Here is a 16,419-nt window from a genome sequence, read left to right on the forward strand (position 1 = left end):
TCCGTGCCCCCTGCCCCACACCGGGCATCCACCCGTGCCCCCTGCCCCACACCGGGCACCCATCCGTGCCCCCTGCCCCACACCAGGCATCCACCCGTGCCCCCTGCCCCACACCAGGCATCCACCCGTGCCCCCTGCCCCACACCGGGCATCCATCTGTGCCCCCTGCCCCACACCGGCATCCATCCTGCCGTGCCCCCTGCCACACATGAGACTGTGGGTGCCGATGTCCGTGTGTCCCCCCCAGCTGTAGCCGGGTACACCTCACCTTCATTGCCAGCCCACCCACTGCCCTGTGGGGCCGAGGCCGGGGGGGCGGCCACCCCCCACCCCCCTGGAGGATGTTTTTAGTTCGACACCAGAACAAGGCAATTCTGGTTTGGGGCTCCTGCTCCTGCCGAGCCCCCTTCCCTTCCCACAGCACCCACATTTTGGGGTGAACTGGGGGGCCGAGAGGGACCCCCCCATGCCCTGCGTGGGAAAATGTTCGTCCTGCGGATACTTTTCTGATCCCCAAACTCGGGCGTTTCCTGAAAAAAAAGCAGAATGTTGGTGATTTTGGATAAAATAGAGGCACGTTTGCACCCCAAAAAGCTCCAGGCTCAAAGGTGCAGCGATGGGCGGAGACCCCTCCATCCCCCCACAAGCCCCCCCCCCCATCCCTCCTGCCCCCCGGCTCCGTCTTGGGGAACCTCAGGGGAATCCCGAGTGGTTGGAGCAGGACTGCACTGGGGGGGGGCACGGGGTCATGGGCGTTTTGTCCGGGTGTCTTGGGGGGCGGAGCCACATCGGGGCGGGGCTGTGGGGACCCCCAGGGCTGCACTGGGACAGGGGACCCCAAGGGCCACCCTGGGCTGGGGGGCACATTGAACTTCCTGGGGGCCCGGGAGCCACCATGGGGTGTTGGGTCCCCGAGATCTGCCCTGGGATGGGGGCCCATGGGCCGCCATGGGGTGGGGGTCCCCGGGAGCCGCCCTGGGGGGTGGGGTCCCCGCGGGAGCCGCCCTGGCCAGGGGTCCTCAATAGCCACCCCGGCATGGAGGGTCCCCTGGGCCGGGGTCCCGGGGCCGGGCTAGGCGGGTGCCGGGGCCGTGCGGGGGGTGCCCCCGGGAGAGGGGCGTGGCCTGGAGACCAAAGGGCGTGGTATAGCGGATTGGGGGCGTGGCCTGGAGACGGGGCGTGGCTGTTCTGGGGCGGGGTAGTAGGTGGGAGGTCCCAAGGGGGCGGCGCCGGGGGGCGGTGCCGGGGGCGGTGCCGGTAGTGGGGGGCGGTGCCGGTAGTGGGGGGCGGTGCCGGGGGGCGGTACCGGTAGTGCCGGGGGGCGGTGCCGGTAGCGGGGGGCGGTCCCGCGGCGGGCGGGGCGGCGGCGGCGCGGGGCGGGCGGGAGCGGGCGCTGCCATGGCGCTGAACCTCGGCAAGAACGGGCGGGCGCTGCAGGAGGCCTACGGGCGGGTGGTGGCGGCGGGGAGCCCCACCGACTGGTGAGGGGCGGAGGACTCTGCGAGGGGGGGCGGGGGGTGCCGGGGCGGGGTGCCGGGAGGGGGGCTGGAGGGTGGGGGGGGTGGCTGTGGGGGTGTTTGGGGGGGCTCTGGGGGTATATAGGGGGGCTCTAGGGTGTATGGGGAGATGTGGTGGAGTTTGGGGGTCTCTGGGGTGTTGGGGGACCTGTGGGGGTGTATAGGGGGCCTCTGGTATGTTTGGGGGGGCTGTGGGGGTGTTTGGGAGGGGCTCTAGGGTATATGGGGGTCTGTGGGGTGTTAGGGGGGTGTATAGGGAGCTCAGGATCTCTGGGGTGGGAGTCTGGGGTGTAAAGGGAAGGTCGGGGGGGGCGGTAGGAGTGAAACCAGGATGTGTGGGGGTGTCTGGGATGGGGCTGGGGGGCCTGGGGGGTGTTATGGGGGAAGGATTAGGGCTGGGCTGGGGTCTGGGGGGGATGTGGTGGAGGGGATCAGTTGGAGGGTGTGGGGGTGTCTGGGGTGAATGGGGGGATCAGGGGTGTGGGGTGCCTGGGGGGGGATGTGGGGTGTGCGGGGGAAGCAGGGGGTGTGGGGGCGGCACACACAAATCAGGGGTGTGGGGCTGTCTGGGAGGGTGCAGGGTCTGGGGAGGGGTCTCAGGGGTGTGGGATGACCTGGGGGGACATGGGGTCTGGGGGGGTGTCAGGGGTGTGGAGTGTCAGGTGGGATCAGGGGTGTGGGGTGTCTGGGGGGACATGGGGTGTCTGGGGAGGTCAGCGCCGTGGGGTGTCTGGTGGGACACGGGGTCTATGGGGGAATCAGGAAGTGCCCAGGATGTGGGGCAGGGGGTGTGGGGGGGCCCAAGGGAGCTGTGTGCATGGGGGCACCGGCCGTGCCCCGTGAGTGGGGGGAGGTTTTGGGGGCACGCTGCAGGGAGGGCTGCAGCCGAGGGGAGATGCTGAGGGGCTCTGAGCTTCGAGGTGGGGGCTTCTCCCCCAGCGGGTGAAACCTCCACTTCCCCCCCCTCCCCCCCCCAGGGCCCTTTTCACCTACGAGGGCAACAGCAACGACCTGCGCGTGGCCGGCTGCGGAGGTGAGGGCATGGGGGGCGACCCCCTGCCACCGGGCTGGGGGCTGCGCGGGGGTGTTTGGTTCCGGGGCAGGGGACACCACTTGCTCCCGCGCCTCCTGGGGAAGGGTGGCTTTTTGTGGGGTTTTCTGTAATCCCCGAGCCTGTTCTCAGCCCTGGCACTGGCGAGGGGTGGTCCGGTGGCGGGAGATGGCAGGAGCATGTGGCTGGGAGCGCCGGGGTGCTTGGTGCAGTTTTGGGATGAGGAAAACAGAGAAGGGTCTGGGTGGCAGGTGGGAGCGGCGCGTGTGTGGCTCTGCCTTCTCCTTCCCTTGCATTTTCCTCTTTTCCCAAGGATCCGGAGTCCGGGTCCCTGGACCTCCTTGCAGTCCTGAAGTATTTTAGATCCCAGCCGGCCGCAGCACAAGGTGACAGAGGGACCATGAAGCGCCTCAGGGCTGGCTTCCTCAGCTGGGGCTCCAGCTCGCTGCTGCCCAAGTGCCCTTCCTTCTTTGTTTCCCTGCTCTGTGGGACCTTTTTAATTTTTTTTGTTTTTTAACCCGGCTGCCGATTCCCACACAAATCCTTCTGGGTGCAAAGCTAAAGCTGTTAGAAAGCCGCGCATCCAGGCAGGTTTTTCTGCTCTGCATTCGCACTCCCCCCAGCTCGGCTGTGTTCCCTCACTGGCCGCCCTTCTCCTTTGGGAGCGTTCCTTGGCTGCTGCGGTTGGGTGCTGCGTCCCTGGGCAGGGCAGGGCTCGGCAAAGCCTGTGGTGCCAGGGCCTGTCCGGCTCTTTCCGAGCTGCCGCCGAGGGCCGCGGAGGATGCGCCGGCCTGAGCACGGACCCGCGGCCGCGGGGGCTCTGTGGGGCCGAGACAAGGTGTGCCGCTGTCGAAGCGTGAGGGTCATACGGAAAAGATCTGAGCTTAGGGCTCACGCAGGTGCTGGCTCCTCGGTGAGGTTTAAATTAAAAGCGCCGAGTGGTTCATAGGCTGGAGTCCGCTTGGTTCGGGGCAGCGTGCTGCGGAGCTGGGACCCCCCCACAGAGCTCCGCTCCTCCCAGTGCTTCCCTTGTGTCCCTCCATGCCCGCGTTAAACACTGACCCGGTGCCTGGCGAGGGCTCCCAGCAGCTGACCAGCTTCGGGCTTCCAGCCTGAAACTTTTCTGCTTGCCGGGCTTGGAAACCATGGTGCCAAATTTAGAGCCGAAACGTAAATATTTAATAGTGGAGAAGAAAACAATCTCGGGTCCTGCTGCAGTGCGGAGCACAGTGGGCTGGGCTGTGCCGTCGCCGGGTGTAAGCAGTAGCTTGTTTTCCACTTTTCAGGGGTCAGGCAAACCGAAGTAGGAGGAATTGTGGTCTGTGGGAATTTTTTTTAAATGAGAGCACATGTTTTTGCCTTTTTCCTCCTTTTCTGGTAGTTTTTTGGCATGCAGTTCTCGCGGGAGCGACGCTGCAGTTCGTGGGGCAGCACAGCACTTTCCATCGCTCGCCCGCCTTGCACAGACCCTCTGCTGAGCCTTCCTCCGCACAGAGCTGGGCTCCCCTCTCCTCCTCCTCCTCCTCTCATGGCTGGCAGCATCCCCTGCAGAGACCTGCCTGGCGGGGCCCTGAGGGTTCGGCACCGTGAGGAGAGCGCGAGGGCAGCAGTTCCCTCCCGCGGCTGGTGACGGTGACCGGTGACCGTACCCCGTGCCAGCCTCTTGCTGTCATTTCTGCTTCCCATGTGATGAAGCGGGGCTCGTTGCAGCCGCCGGCGGACCTGGAATGTGGGACGGGAACAAGGCGTAGCCGGTTCTTGGGACTTTTCTGAGCTTCGTTGCATTGGTGACGGGCAGCGGAGATCTCACCGGAGACCTCACGGTGCTGTTCCGTGTAGGAGCATGTGGGCAGAGCGTGCGGCTGCCTGCGCTGGCTAAAGCCTTTAGTTAGTCGGGGCCACGTGAGCATCTCCCTGCCCTGGCGTCACTTGCCTTGTGTTACGGAGCCGGGTCTTTCCGTACATGGGTTTGTGCTTGTTGCAGTGAAGCTCTGAGGAAGAGGAGCTCTGGCAGCGAAGGCTGCTCGGAGCAGGGGCACTGGGGAGAGCGGGCTGAGGGTCGGCTCCTGTGCAGCCGAGCAGGTAATGGGAGAGCTGGGCTAAGCACGAGGGGTCTGAAACGCTTTTGGTGCAGGACAGCTCCAAGTCTAACAGGAATAACCTCCAGCAGGCTGTAGCCTCCACAGGCTCGGCCGTTCCCACCACGTGTACGTGACCTGCTTGTCTTAACGCCCTCTCCTTTCTCTCCTGGGGCAGATGGGGGCCTGGAGGAGATGGTGGAGGAGCTCAACAGCGGGAAGGTGATGTATGCCTTCTGCAGGGTGAAGGATCCCAACTCTGGCCTGCCCAAATACGTCCTCATCAACTGGGTGAGTGGGGCAGACCTCCGCCTTTCCGGAGAGAGACCTGGTGCAGATAAATCCCTGTTTCTCCCCTCAATTCTCTCCAGAACTTCAGTTGCCCAGTGCTCAGCAGCCAGCACTGGGGTGGGGGATCCCCCCCACCAAGCTGCAGCGCCGAGGACGTACTGTGCCCACTGCTGTGGGTGCATGGTGCAGACCCCATGGACACAGGCGAACACGCTGGGAGGACTCGCTTCCCCATTGTGTCTTTGGCCGTGTGGCTCGCTCCACTGGCAGCGACGCTGCTGGCAAACGGCTCCAAACCCATCAGGGATGGGTTGAATGAGGCGCTTGAGGTTCAGCAGGAGCTGGGAGCCCTCGTGGTGTGGCTGTTGTCCCTGGGCAGGAGGCTCGCCGTGACCCGCTGGGCAGTGCTTGCTGCAGAGCAGGCTGTTTTCCACGCAGCGAGCTCTGGGGAGCCCTCGCCGTGGCCGGTGTGGATGTTTTGCAGGCTTAGATCAAGGTGCTGCCGCTATAAAACCAGCCTGGGGTGGGACTCTGCTAAGCAGGTGCCGGTGGTTTCTCTTTGCAGACTGGCGAGGGCGTGAATGACGTGAGGAAAGGAGCCTGTGCCAACCACGTCAGCACCGTAGCCAACTTCCTAAAGGTCTGGTCCTCTTTTAATGGCATCTTCCCCGTACCAGTGGGCACTGGGCTGGGTGTCCCCAGCCACGGGGACCCTGCACCCTGCCCTTTGGGGGCTGTTTGCGGGCGGGATGGTGGCCAGGAGAGCCTGGGAGTGCTCGATACCGGCTGCGCTTCCCTACCTGAGCCCTTTTCCTTCCCTTGGGAGCTCCGGGAGCGTGGGCAGGACCTGTCAAAGCAGCGTGGTGGGTTTAGTGGCTTCTGGAGTCACCCCCTCACTCCTGTGCTGGCTTTCTCCCTGCTCAGGGGGCTCATGTCACCATCAACGCTCGTGCGGAGGAGGATGTGGAGCCCGAGCTCATCATGGAGAAGGTCGCCAAGGCCTCTGGGGCCAACTACAACTTCCACAAGGAGAGCAGCAAGTTCCAGGACTCAGGCCCTCAGGCTCCCGTGGTGAGTTGGCTCCGTGGGGGCTTCCTGGTCCCTCTGGGCTTGCAGTTGGGCAGAGGCTGGGTCCACTGTCACGCTGCGGTGGAAGGGGCTCCCTGTGCTCTGCTGTGCTGGCGGTGGAAGCGCTGATGATTTTACCCAGGGCTGGTTCCTCTTGGGCTTGTTGCAGGATGGATCAGGACACGAGCATGGGATGGTGGCACAGGCGAGATGTCCTTGTGGCAAGCAGAAAGCCTAAGCTCTCCTCTCTGTAGACCCAGCCATGATTTTAAGCAGGACTGGTTCCCCTCAGCTCTATTCAAGTTTTTAGAGACACAAAATCTCCAGCTTTTAAAATTTGCAGAGTATCTGCGAGGTTGGGGGCTCCTCCAAAGCTGTGGCGCAGCCGAGGGACAGGGAAGGTGTCAGTGCAGGAGCATTTTGACCTGCTTGCAAAGGAAAACTGAGGCTTCCCGCGGTGCTGTGAGGTGTTGAGGCCAGAGATCTCAGTGGCTTCCTTTCTGTCTGCATGGAAACGTTCTGTGGGCAGGTGTCTTAACACCCCCCTCCTCAAGCAAGTGAGGTTTCTCAGCTGCACAAGGGAGAAGCTCAGCTGCACGTGCTCTCCGATTCTGAATCGCTTGACCCCGCTCCGGGACATGGGTGAGGAGCAAACCGGAGCTTTGCAGGACCCTCACTTGTCCCTCGGCGCCGTGCTGGTGCGGCAGTGCCACGTTCCTGTGTGTCCTGGTCACTTATTTGCTGGCTGCTCCAGTCTGGGCTCTGCGGGCGACCTGATTTTTGCTTGGGGGATGATGAAAACCGGGGTGGAAGTCCCCATTTCTGGTGACAGGCACATGGCTGGGCCACGGCCAGCCCTGCTTTAAAGCCTGGGGCAAAGCGTCAGGCTGCAGTAACTTGTAAAGAGTCACAGACTGTGCTGAACACGGCATCGTGCTGGTTTTGCTGTTGCATTCTATCACAAAGTGTCTAGTTTTTCTTTATGCTGAATATCTTCCCTTGACCCTTTCACCCAGCCTGCTGGCCCTTGGTGTTGTGGGGCTGCCAGGGGAAGGCAAAGAGGGGCTGGCCAGTCCCGTAGCAGCAGGAGAAAGCTGCCAGAAAGCTTCCAGGACAAATTTCTGCAGAGAAATGCAAAAATGGTGATTGCTTACGGACTGCTGCTCACCTGTGCCGCCTTCTGCCTCCTTCAGGGCTCCGTCTACCAGAAGACAAATGCAATATCCGAAATCAAGAGAGTCAATAAGGATAATTTCTGGGCCAAAGCCGAGGTGAGTGTTGCCACTTCTCTTCAGCAGCCAGGCGTAAGCAGGACGAGGCGTTTGGATTTAGCCGGAGATTTCTCTCCGTCTGCATCCCCCCTCTGTAACGTGGGCTCCCCTGCCCAGAGTCAGGGATCCAGACCTCGAGCGGGTGGGGAGCTGGGCTGGCTCCAGGGGTCCTGCTGCCTCGGGCTGCCAGGGGAGGACGAAATCAGCCTTGGAAGAGCAAGATGCTTTTCATCTCATCTTAATTTGGGCTCAGGGCCGCTGGAGCAGGTGCATGGGGAGACTGCTGGGCTGCAACCCCGTTCCCGGTGGATGGCAAACTCGGGGTTTTTTTTTTTGGGGGGGGGGGGAGCTGTTTTTTGACCTTTCTGAAGGCAGCTCTCCCAGGCGGAACAGCAGGGTGAGCCTGCTCTGTATTTGCTTCCTGTTCAGGTTGCTTGCAGCAGGGTTTTACAGCGGTTTAGCAATAGTGTGTGAAGCTTCAGGCTGCGGAAGTGTCGCAGGCACCGCGGGAGCTGCCAGGGGATCCACCGTGCCAGCTGGTGGCATGGTGCAGCGTGCAGGGACCTGGGGGGGGTCTCGGAGCTAAACCCACCACTTGACTCTCGTCTTCCATTAGAAAGATGAAGAAAACCGCCGGCTGGAGGAGAAAAGGAGAGCAGAGGAGGAGCGGCAGCGGCTAGAGAGAGAGCGTCGAGAGCGGGAGCTGCAGGAAGCAGCTGGGCGAGAACAGAGATATAAAGCCAGATCAAATGAAATCGAAGCCCAAAAGTGAGTCCCTGCTGCTGGCAGGTGCTTGTGACGATGCCTGGAGCCCATCCCGCTCTTTGGGATCTCTCAGCTTGCTCTCGGTGGTCTGTGCGCCCTGGGCACCGCCTCTTCCAGGCTGCTGCCCCTGTGCTGACGGTGGAGCGTTGTTCCGCAGCGGGGGCAGGTTTTGCCTGTGCGTTCTCTGCTGCTGCAGTCACTGCAATCACTGCAATCCCAGGAAACCTCCTTCGAGGTAGCGCATGTGGCGGGGATCGGCCTCAGCTTGCGCTGGGACAGGCTCAGCCCAGCCACCCCTGCAGGGCACGGCCCTCGGGCACCATCATCCACGGGTCCCATCCTGACAGCTGCTGTGCGGTCCGAGCATCGGTCTGCACGTGCCGACGTGTCAATGTGTTGCATTTGCTTTTGCTCACCTTCCTGGAGCGGTGGCGAAGGTTTGGCCCAGCTGATTGGGCTAGCCTGTGGGCTCCTCCAGCTGGGGGTCCCCCAGCAAGCCCCTGCAGTGGGGAGAGCATCTTCTCCCTGGCTGAAGCACTGTTTATCCAGCACCACCTGTGGGTCTTCCTGCCTGTGGATCCTGCCCCAGCACCGGGTGCCCCGCTAGTGTCACCAAAACCTGCGGCTGCGGGACGGGGGTCCGCAGGGTGCCAGCAGGCTGGGTTGGGTGGTGGAGGGCTCTGAGCTCTGCACAGAGGAGGTGGCATGTGCCAGACGGCCATTGTGCTCCATCTGCTGATTTCCTTCCTCTCTGAGCCTGGCGTGACCCCAGGGAGCCTTCTTGGCGGTGGAGCCGGCTCCCGCGGGCACTGCCTTCCTGTTCTGAGCCTCGATGGGGAAGTCTGTCTCACCCGTCCGTGCTGGTGATTTTGTCTGTGCCCTGAAGGAAGAGGCTTCCCCGGTTTTGTCCTGCTATTTGAAGCAGCTTCTGCTGCTCTGCTCCTCTCTGCTTGCTGTTCCCCCTGCACGGCTCGGAGGGTGGCCTGTGGCTCCCCACCTGGCCCCAGAAATGGGAAAATGTCCTGCCTTTGGTCTTCCCTGTGCGGCTGCAGCAGGGTGAGGTCCCAGAGCAGCCCTGTGCAGAGCAAACCACTCACCCTGCCTGTTCATTAACCCCGATTTGTCGTTTGTCACCGCAGGAGGCTCCAGCAGCAGCAGGAGGCAGAGAACAGGGACAAGGAGCAGCAGCAATGGGTGAGCTTCAGCATTGTCCCCATGGCGAGGTCTCATCACACATCCTCTCAATGGAGGGGGCAGGGTGCCACAGTGCAGAGGTGGAGGGTGGTGGAGGAGCTCCCTGGGCACTGCTGTGGTGGGTGGGGGGCATGGAAAGACCCATGGACACCCTCTGGCAGGAGAGGTGCCACAGGCTGGTCCTCCAGGTCTCTTGCTCCATCCCTGATTTCGCTGGATGGGCTTCGGTTTCGTTGGATCTGGCTTTACATCTCTGCTCACGCTGGCTGCGTGCTCCCGACAGCTGGTCCGGCCGCAGCCTTGGGGAAAGCAGAGTTTAAAACTCTCTGAGCCTGGGGACTCTGGAGGGAACTTAAGTCCTTATCCTCAGACTGGCAAAGCTCCTGCATCTCCCAGATCCAGGGGGTTTCCTCCTCATGCACCCTCCATCGCCGTGGCTGGTCCTTGTTCCCATTTCTCCTGTCCTGGGGGCTGGCTGGGGAAGCGGGGGTCTCGCTGGGGAAGGAGGGCGTTGGCTTGGTGCCCACCCAGGCTGTAGCAGACCCTTTCTTGTGCCACAGAGGGAGCAAGCTGAGGAGTACGAGGCCAGGCAGCGGAAGGGCTTCAAGAGAAGTGAGTCGGTGGAGAAAGCCCAGGTACGCCGCCAGGAGCCTGAGCGCGTTGCCGGGGGGCTGCGGTGGCTCGGCTCTCCCCCTCGTGCTGCTCCCTGTCTCAGGGCTGTGGCGCCTTGACCGCGGGGTCTGCGCCCCCTTCGCCTTCGCAGGAGGCCGCGTCGCTGATAGCGCAGAGGGCGGTGAACCCCCGCGACATCTTCAAGCAGAGGGAGAAGTCGATGCCGGCGGACGCGGTGGCGGCCTCCCAGCCAGGTACGGCGGGGTACGGCGCTGGGCCGGGGCGGGCAGCATGGGGCAGTTCCTGGCCCTGCACCGGGTCGCTCTGTGGGTGCTGCGATGGGGGAGCGTGGTTGGGAGGGGGGTGTCACCCATGAGGCCACCGTCCCGCCCAGCACGGGCAGCTGTCATCACACCCTGCGCTCTCCGCCACGGGCAGAGCGATGTCTCTTGCCTGGCTTGTGTGGTTTGCTGTGGCACAGCTCTCGCTGCCGGCTGTGCCAGCTTTCAGCAGCTGAGGTGGAAATTTTCTATACTTTGACACCACTTCTGATGCTTAAACTTTATTTTTTAAATGAAAATTAAATATTTTAATGCCAGGAAAGCACCACTGTTGGAATCTATCCCGTTGGTTCCACCTGATATTTTCTTTTCACTGGCTGAACCAAGCAGGAGTGCGTCCCTTAGAACAGACCAGTCTGATCTATCGGACAGAAACCAGGAAGCTGTGAAAACCAAAGCTGAAAGTGGCCAAGGAAGTCGCTGAGAGCACGTGACATCCTCCGCAGTCGGTGCAGCCTTCTTGAAAGTGCCTTGAATTAATTTGCAATAAGCACTTTTATTTTGTGATATGAGGGCAAACGCACTTGCTTTAGGTAGGCAAGCCATCAGTGGGACAGGATGGAATGCCGCGGCGGGGGGGTGGGGGTGGAAATGTCTTTCTTGCTATTTAAATGTCACAGAGGGCGGCTGATTGCTGAGGGTGAGAAATCTCTCGGGATTTCCCTCGTTAGTATTCGGTGTTTTTCAATGGAGGAAAGGAAGACAAATGCCCTGGCACTGGTAAAAGCCAGTGAGCTTGGTGCTTACTCACTGCCGTGCTGGGGCAGGGCTCGCCTACCGCTCCTGCTTGGCTTTTGTTTGCATTCAGAAGCATAGATGGGGGAGATAACGGCCGATGGTTACCTCCTGCCAAGGAAAGTGCGCTGGCTTAGAAGACTGGGAGCAACCAGTCTGAGTTGTACCCCTCCCAGCTGCTGATCCTAACAATGTCTGCGAAATTCAGGGTGCTCCAGAAATTCAGGGTGCTCCAGAAACTGCCGCGGAGAGTCGGACCCGGGTGAATGGTGGCCTCCAGCTACTCTTCCTCCCCCAAAATATATCTCTCTGGTTTTTCCCTTGGCTGCAGCTACTGCTGTAACCAGTAGACAAACTTGTTTTTTGTAACCAGGATTAGAGCTGGAAAATCCTGCTTAGGAGGAGGACTGAGCCACGGGCTCCTAAGGCAAAAAGCGTCTGGCAACACCCTTTGGTGGCTGACTCCTGGGGAGCCATGGAGCTGTCACCTGGAGCATGGAAGCCTTGATGCCTGCCTGGCTCCTGCAGCGCATTTCACTCCTTTTCCAGGCAAACTTCGCAGCCCTTTCCTGCAGAAGGAGGTGAACTCTGTGCCGAGTCCTGCCTCCCCGGTCTCTCCTGCCCGGGATGCTGCCCCAGCCTCCTTCACCCCCTCCTCTGCTTGGGGGATGCCTCCAGCTTCCCTGGTACCCGCAGCAGGTGTGTGGCTTTGCTTCCTCACCTAACCAAAGCTTTTCACCTCGCCTCTCCAAAGAGATCCCCAAAACTGGGCATGCTGAGGTTAGGTTCCGAGTGTCTTTTGTTTTTCCATGCCTTGGCAGAACATGTGTGGATCTTTAGGTCAGAAACCTACAGCGATGTCTTTGGCCGTGGCAGGGGTGGCAGGGGCTGAGCGTGGTGCTGAGGCCGTGGTGCTGAGGCCAGGAAAGGTGGCTGGTTGTTGCTGCCTGGTGCAGAGGTCCCTTGTTTCCTCCTCAGGCTCAGCAGACGGTTCAGCAGCTGAGGGGATGAGGAAATCTCCTGGCTGAAAGGCTGACATTCAGCTGCGTGCACCCCCAGAGCCCCCTCCAGACCTCCTGCTGCAGGGGCTTTGAGGTTTGCACACAGACCTTTCCAAAATGCCTTTGAGACCCAGCAAAGAGGGCTTTTTACCCCCACGCAGTGATTTCCCTCTGGGCAGCAGCCAGCTCTAGCAGTTAGAGCTGTTTTGCCATCCCAGTAAAGACCAGAGGATCCGCGCGTGCCGTGGTGCAGGGCTCCCCCTGCCCAGGCATCGCTGCCCTGGCTGGGGTGGCACGGCAGGGACCGTGGTGGGATGCTCTGTCTCCTTTCGGGTGGTTTGGGTGGGAGGAGGGCTGGCAGTATCCAGAAGGTTTTCCCATGTGCCATGGGTGGCACGGAGGTGTTGCTTTGTCCTTGAAGGGCTGTGTCATTTCACATCCCTGCTGGCTTGTCCCCGGCTCTCCAGGCTGCTTGCTGCCCTGTCCCAAGGCTGCCCCACAGCTTTGCTTCAGGAAGGTGGGCGCTGGCAGACAGCCCCCAAGCTGCCACTTCCCTGCTTCCCAAGTAAGTCAGAATTTACCTGGTCACAACCAAACCCTTTGAGCAATTGAGTTCAGCAAAATGCTTCAGCCAGAAATAGGTTTTCTTTGGTGGAGCAGAACCAGCCGTTGTTTCAGAGCGACTTGTTACGCTTTCACTCCCGTCCACCCCAGGGACTTGGTGGGGCAGGAGTGAGCAGGGGGCCAGCAAGGCTGAGCTCCAGCGGTCCCCCGGCTACAGTCACTGCTAGACGCTGCTCTTGGCCGTGGCCTCTGCACCAACCCTTCCCCATCAGGTTTGGTGTTCACCGCAAGGAGCAGCCTGGAAACAGTTCATCTTGAGCAAGAATATTCCTTTCCACATCAGAGATCCCGACTCTCTCCCTTGTCCTTTTCATCGCTCCCGAACCCCCTGCTCACCCCGTGACTGGGTTTGTGCCTGCTGGACCCATCCCCTCGGCAGGACAGGAGACCCGGAGCGTGTCCATGCTAGACGTTTGGTGGCACCTCAGCCTGGAGCAGCAGCCAGACAAGCGAGGGGACAGGAGGAGGTTCAGGTGACTGATGTCGTGGTGAGATGCCATGTTTCTGTTGCAGGACAAGACTCCGGGTACAACTCAAGCATCGCAGCTTCCCACGTGGAAGAGGCAAATCTGTATGAGGAGCCGCCGGACCCCTCGGCCATCTATGAAGAACCCCCTCAGGTTGGTGCATGGGAGAGGACAGAGGACCCTGGAGTGACAAGGGCACCTGAGAGCTGGCCAGGATCCTCCTGCGACAGAGGGTGGCTTGGTCTCAGCTTTTAGGATGAGCCTGGAACCCTCGTACGAGTGTCTCTGTGGGTGCAAGCATCCTCCGGCGCTCCCAGCTGCCTGGGCTAAAACCTGTAGCAAGCTGAGAAATCCCGGAGTTCTCGCCGCGCTCAGGTCACATCCACATGGCTGGGGGTGCTGTGTCCCTTCGCAGCGCTGACAGCGAGAGGTGCTGGTGCTGAGCCCCCGTGTCACCCATCCCACAGCCTGAGTCCGCTCCAGCTGGTGGCACTGCCCCGTCCCTGGAGCCCTGGGAGGTGGGGGTGGGGGGAGTGGGGGACACACGCTCTTGTCAGCCCCTTTGCCAAAGTGCTTTCGCCTCCTGCTGCTTCGCAGGTCCCAAACCAGCGGAGCTGACAAAGCCCAGCTATTCTTGGCATGCTCTGTCAGATTCTCCAGTGTCTAATAGTGGGGTTGTGTCACGCTGCAGTGTTGCCCTTGGAGATGTCGTGGCTGTTTGGTTCCCTTTCCTCTGTTCCTCCATCTTCCCTCCCACCCCCTGCTCACAAAACCATAAGCGTTTCAAACACACTTAATTTTCTCATTCTTGAATTTGTCTGGAAGTGTCCAGCTGGTTCAAGAGGAGCAGGAGAGGGGCTGAGTGGTTGCCTCAGCCTTCCTCTGCAAAAGAAAAGAAAAAAAAAAAAAAAAAAAAGAAAAGAAAAAAAGAAAGAAAGTAAAGAGCCACCAGCTCAGGTCTCAAAATAGCAAAGAGAAACGCTTGGGGATCCAGGCTTGGAGCTGGTCCAGCTTCACCAGACTTAAATGTGGGGGTGCTGAGCCGCTCTCTGCAGCAGGGGTCCTGAGGGATGCGGATTCGCTCCCAGAGGGGCTGTCTGCTGCCGGCCTTTGTTCCCTCGGTGCGCGGCTGGCTCGCATGCTGTCTCCTCTCTCCTGGCAGGGACGCGTGGCGTGACATTCCCAGAGCCACTTTTTTATCCCGGGGGGCATCTGGGGTCTCCTGCATGCGATGCTCTGAGGCTCGTGGGGCTGATCTGAATCTCTGGGTGTTGCACGGTGTTGGACTCCTCCCCTCCCACCGTTTTCTCTTGCAATTCCCGGTGGGCATCACCTCCTGGTCTGCCCGGGAAGCCAAGCAGGGCCGTGAGAAGCGGAGCAGGGCGATGTGCACCCCATGTGCCGGGCATTGGGGTGGCGAGCCCCCCGGCTGCAGACCCTTGCAGTGCCTGTTGAAGCACGAGCTGCCCGGCACTGCACCGTTCACGCCGGTAACTCCTTTCGTGCCTCTCTCCTTCCCGAAGGGACACGTTGACGATGCCAAATACGACTACGCCGTTGAGTACCAGCAGCCGCCGGACCTGACTGGGAAGGGGCTGTGTGCCCGGGCGCTCTACGACTATCAGGCTGGTAAGAGCTGCAGGGCTCGGGCTTTGCCTCTGAACTGGGGGGGGGCTTTGCTGGGCCCAGTCTGTTCCCAGAGAGCCAGACTGGAGACACCACCCACCACACTGGGCGTTCCCACGGCTGTGCACTGGGTAAAGCGTCTTCCACCCAAATCAGAGCTGGAAAAGCAAGCAAAGGGAGCTGTTGGCTTCTGGTTTTTTTCCTCTAACATCTGTTCGCGCTTGCCTCCCTGTCTTCCCTCCCCTGCCTCCTGCCTCAGAGCCTGTTTTACCCAGATATTCATGTTATAATTTACCGACCCCCGGCCTTTCGCAACAGCAGTGGGGCTGGGCCGCCCTCGCTGCCTCCGGCCGTAGGAGCACGGCTGTGCTGGGGAGGTGGCTCGCAAGGGGTTTGGCTGCAGCAGCGCACGGCCCCAGGGAAACTGAGTCACGGACCCCTTCCTTTAAGCAAAGGGGTGTCTGTCAGGGGGGCTGCGTGCCTGGCACAGTGTGTCCCTGCAGGAGGGTCGTCCGAGGCAGGGGGGGACTCCCAGCCTCTCTGGCTGTGCCGGGCAGGGGGGTCGGGTTGGTTTTAACCCCCTCCCTCACTCTGTCTCATTCCAGCTGATGACACCGAGATCTCATTTGATCCGGAGAACATCATCACCAACATCGAGATGATCGACGAAGGCTGGTGGCGCGGCTATGGTCCCGACGGCCACTTTGGCATGTTCCCTGCCAATTATGTGGAACTGATAGAGTAAGGGGGCTGGCAGGGGCTGCAGGGACCAGAGCTGCTCCATCCCCCTGGGAGTGTTTGACTCCTGCCTGATTCTTCCAAACGCTGTGTGGCTTTTATTTTATTTTATTTTTTTTTTCCTCTCCAAGTGAAGTGCCATTGCCCTGCGCCCTCGCAGCAGGGCTGACCCAGGCACTGCTCCTCTCTGCCCTCTCCCATCCCCCATAGCTGGCCCTTGGTTGGGATGAAGGGTCCCATCCCATCCTGAGCCCCTGCAGTGCTGATCTCCCCCTCCTCCCTCTGGTTTGGAGTGTGAATTCTCTTTCAGGACTGAAGGAGGGGATGACTAATCCCTTATGGGGCATTTTCAGGGAACAAGTTGCCTCTCCCCCCATGCTCCCTCTGAGCCCGTGGCCACGATGCAGATACCGCTTTCCCCATTTTGGCTCACTGACAAAGCTCACTGTGCTGATTTTAGCATCTCACAGGGTGTGACAGCACCAAGAGAGCCAAAACTTGGCTCCGCGGCGTTGCCATCCCCACCCTGAGCATCCCAGAGCTGACACCAGGGCTGTCCCAGGTGTCCCAGTGTCTTCCTCTCTGCTGTGCCCACCGGAGGGGTTTCCTCTGCCCTTCCCTCTCCCCAAACCATGCTTTGGGAATGTAAATCATGGGTGAGCAAGCTCCCCTGCAGAGGAGATCCAGCGAGGCCAAAGTGGGTGGTTTGAGTTAATTTTTCAGCAAAACCTGTGAGCATGGGATCCCTCCCCTCCTCCGTCACCCCAAATTCACTGTGAACAAGGAAGAGCCCAGCCCAGCTGCCACCTTCCCCGTGTTGTTTCTTCCCTCGGTGTTGCTTTAGAAGTAGAAGGAGAGGATGGGGTTTGGAGGTGCCGAGGGTCCCGGCTCGCCCACCCCTCCGACAGCACTGGGGGATGCAGCAGCTCCCCTGAGCCTGTTCCCCTGGGTCCTGTGGGCTCCTTCCCCACTGCTCACTCCTCCCGTTCCCTCCCTGTCCCTCCCAGCAACAATAAAGGGCTTTTCTTTGGTGATGGATG

General features: G+C 60.9%; 1 protein-coding gene across 2 annotated transcripts; it reads left to right on the plus strand.

Moving 5' to 3' along the window:
- The first annotated feature begins 1,363 nt into the window (after positions 1-1,363).
- On the plus strand, positions 1,364-16,413 carry DBNL (drebrin like). 2 transcript variants are annotated; one of them, XM_055696287.1, is made up of 14 exons: positions 1,364-1,481; positions 2,495-2,550; positions 4,825-4,937; positions 5,503-5,577; positions 5,862-6,008; positions 7,199-7,276; positions 7,893-8,044; positions 9,181-9,235; positions 9,796-9,870; positions 9,999-10,101; positions 11,473-11,622; positions 13,062-13,168; positions 14,539-14,644; positions 15,247-16,413. In XM_055696287.1, the coding sequence occupies exons 1-14, from the start codon at positions 1,399-1,401 to the stop codon at positions 15,384-15,386; spliced, it is 1,440 nt and encodes a 479-aa protein (XP_055552262.1). In that variant the 5' UTR covers positions 1,364-1,398; the 3' UTR covers positions 15,387-16,413. The 2 variants fall into 2 exon arrangements, with proteins under 2 accessions (XP_055552262.1, XP_055552263.1); XM_055696288.1 differs by lacking the exon at positions 11,473-11,622.
- Positions 16,414-16,419: the final 6 nt, after the last annotated feature.

Source organism: Falco cherrug, chromosome 18 (assembly GCF_023634085.1).
Source record: "Falco cherrug isolate bFalChe1 chromosome 18, bFalChe1.pri, whole genome shotgun sequence".
Classification (NCBI taxonomy): Eukaryota; Metazoa; Chordata; class Aves; order Falconiformes; family Falconidae; genus Falco; species Falco cherrug.

What these genes read in the sequence shown, in the direction of transcription:
- DBNL (XM_055696287.1), top strand. Translation starts at nt 1,399, where the DNA reads ATGGCGCTGAACCTCGGCAAGAACGGGCGGGCGCTGCAGGAGGCCTAC. An exon ending in ACAAGGAGCAGCAGCAATGG is followed by an intron (nt 9,236 to 9,795) that starts GTGAGCTTCAGC and finishes CTTGTGCCACAG; the next exon opens with AGGGAGCAAGCTGAGGAGTA. An exon ending in AGTCGGTGGAGAAAGCCCAG is followed by an intron (nt 9,871 to 9,998) that starts GTACGCCGCCAG and finishes TCGCCTTCGCAG; the next exon opens with GAGGCCGCGTCGCTGATAGC.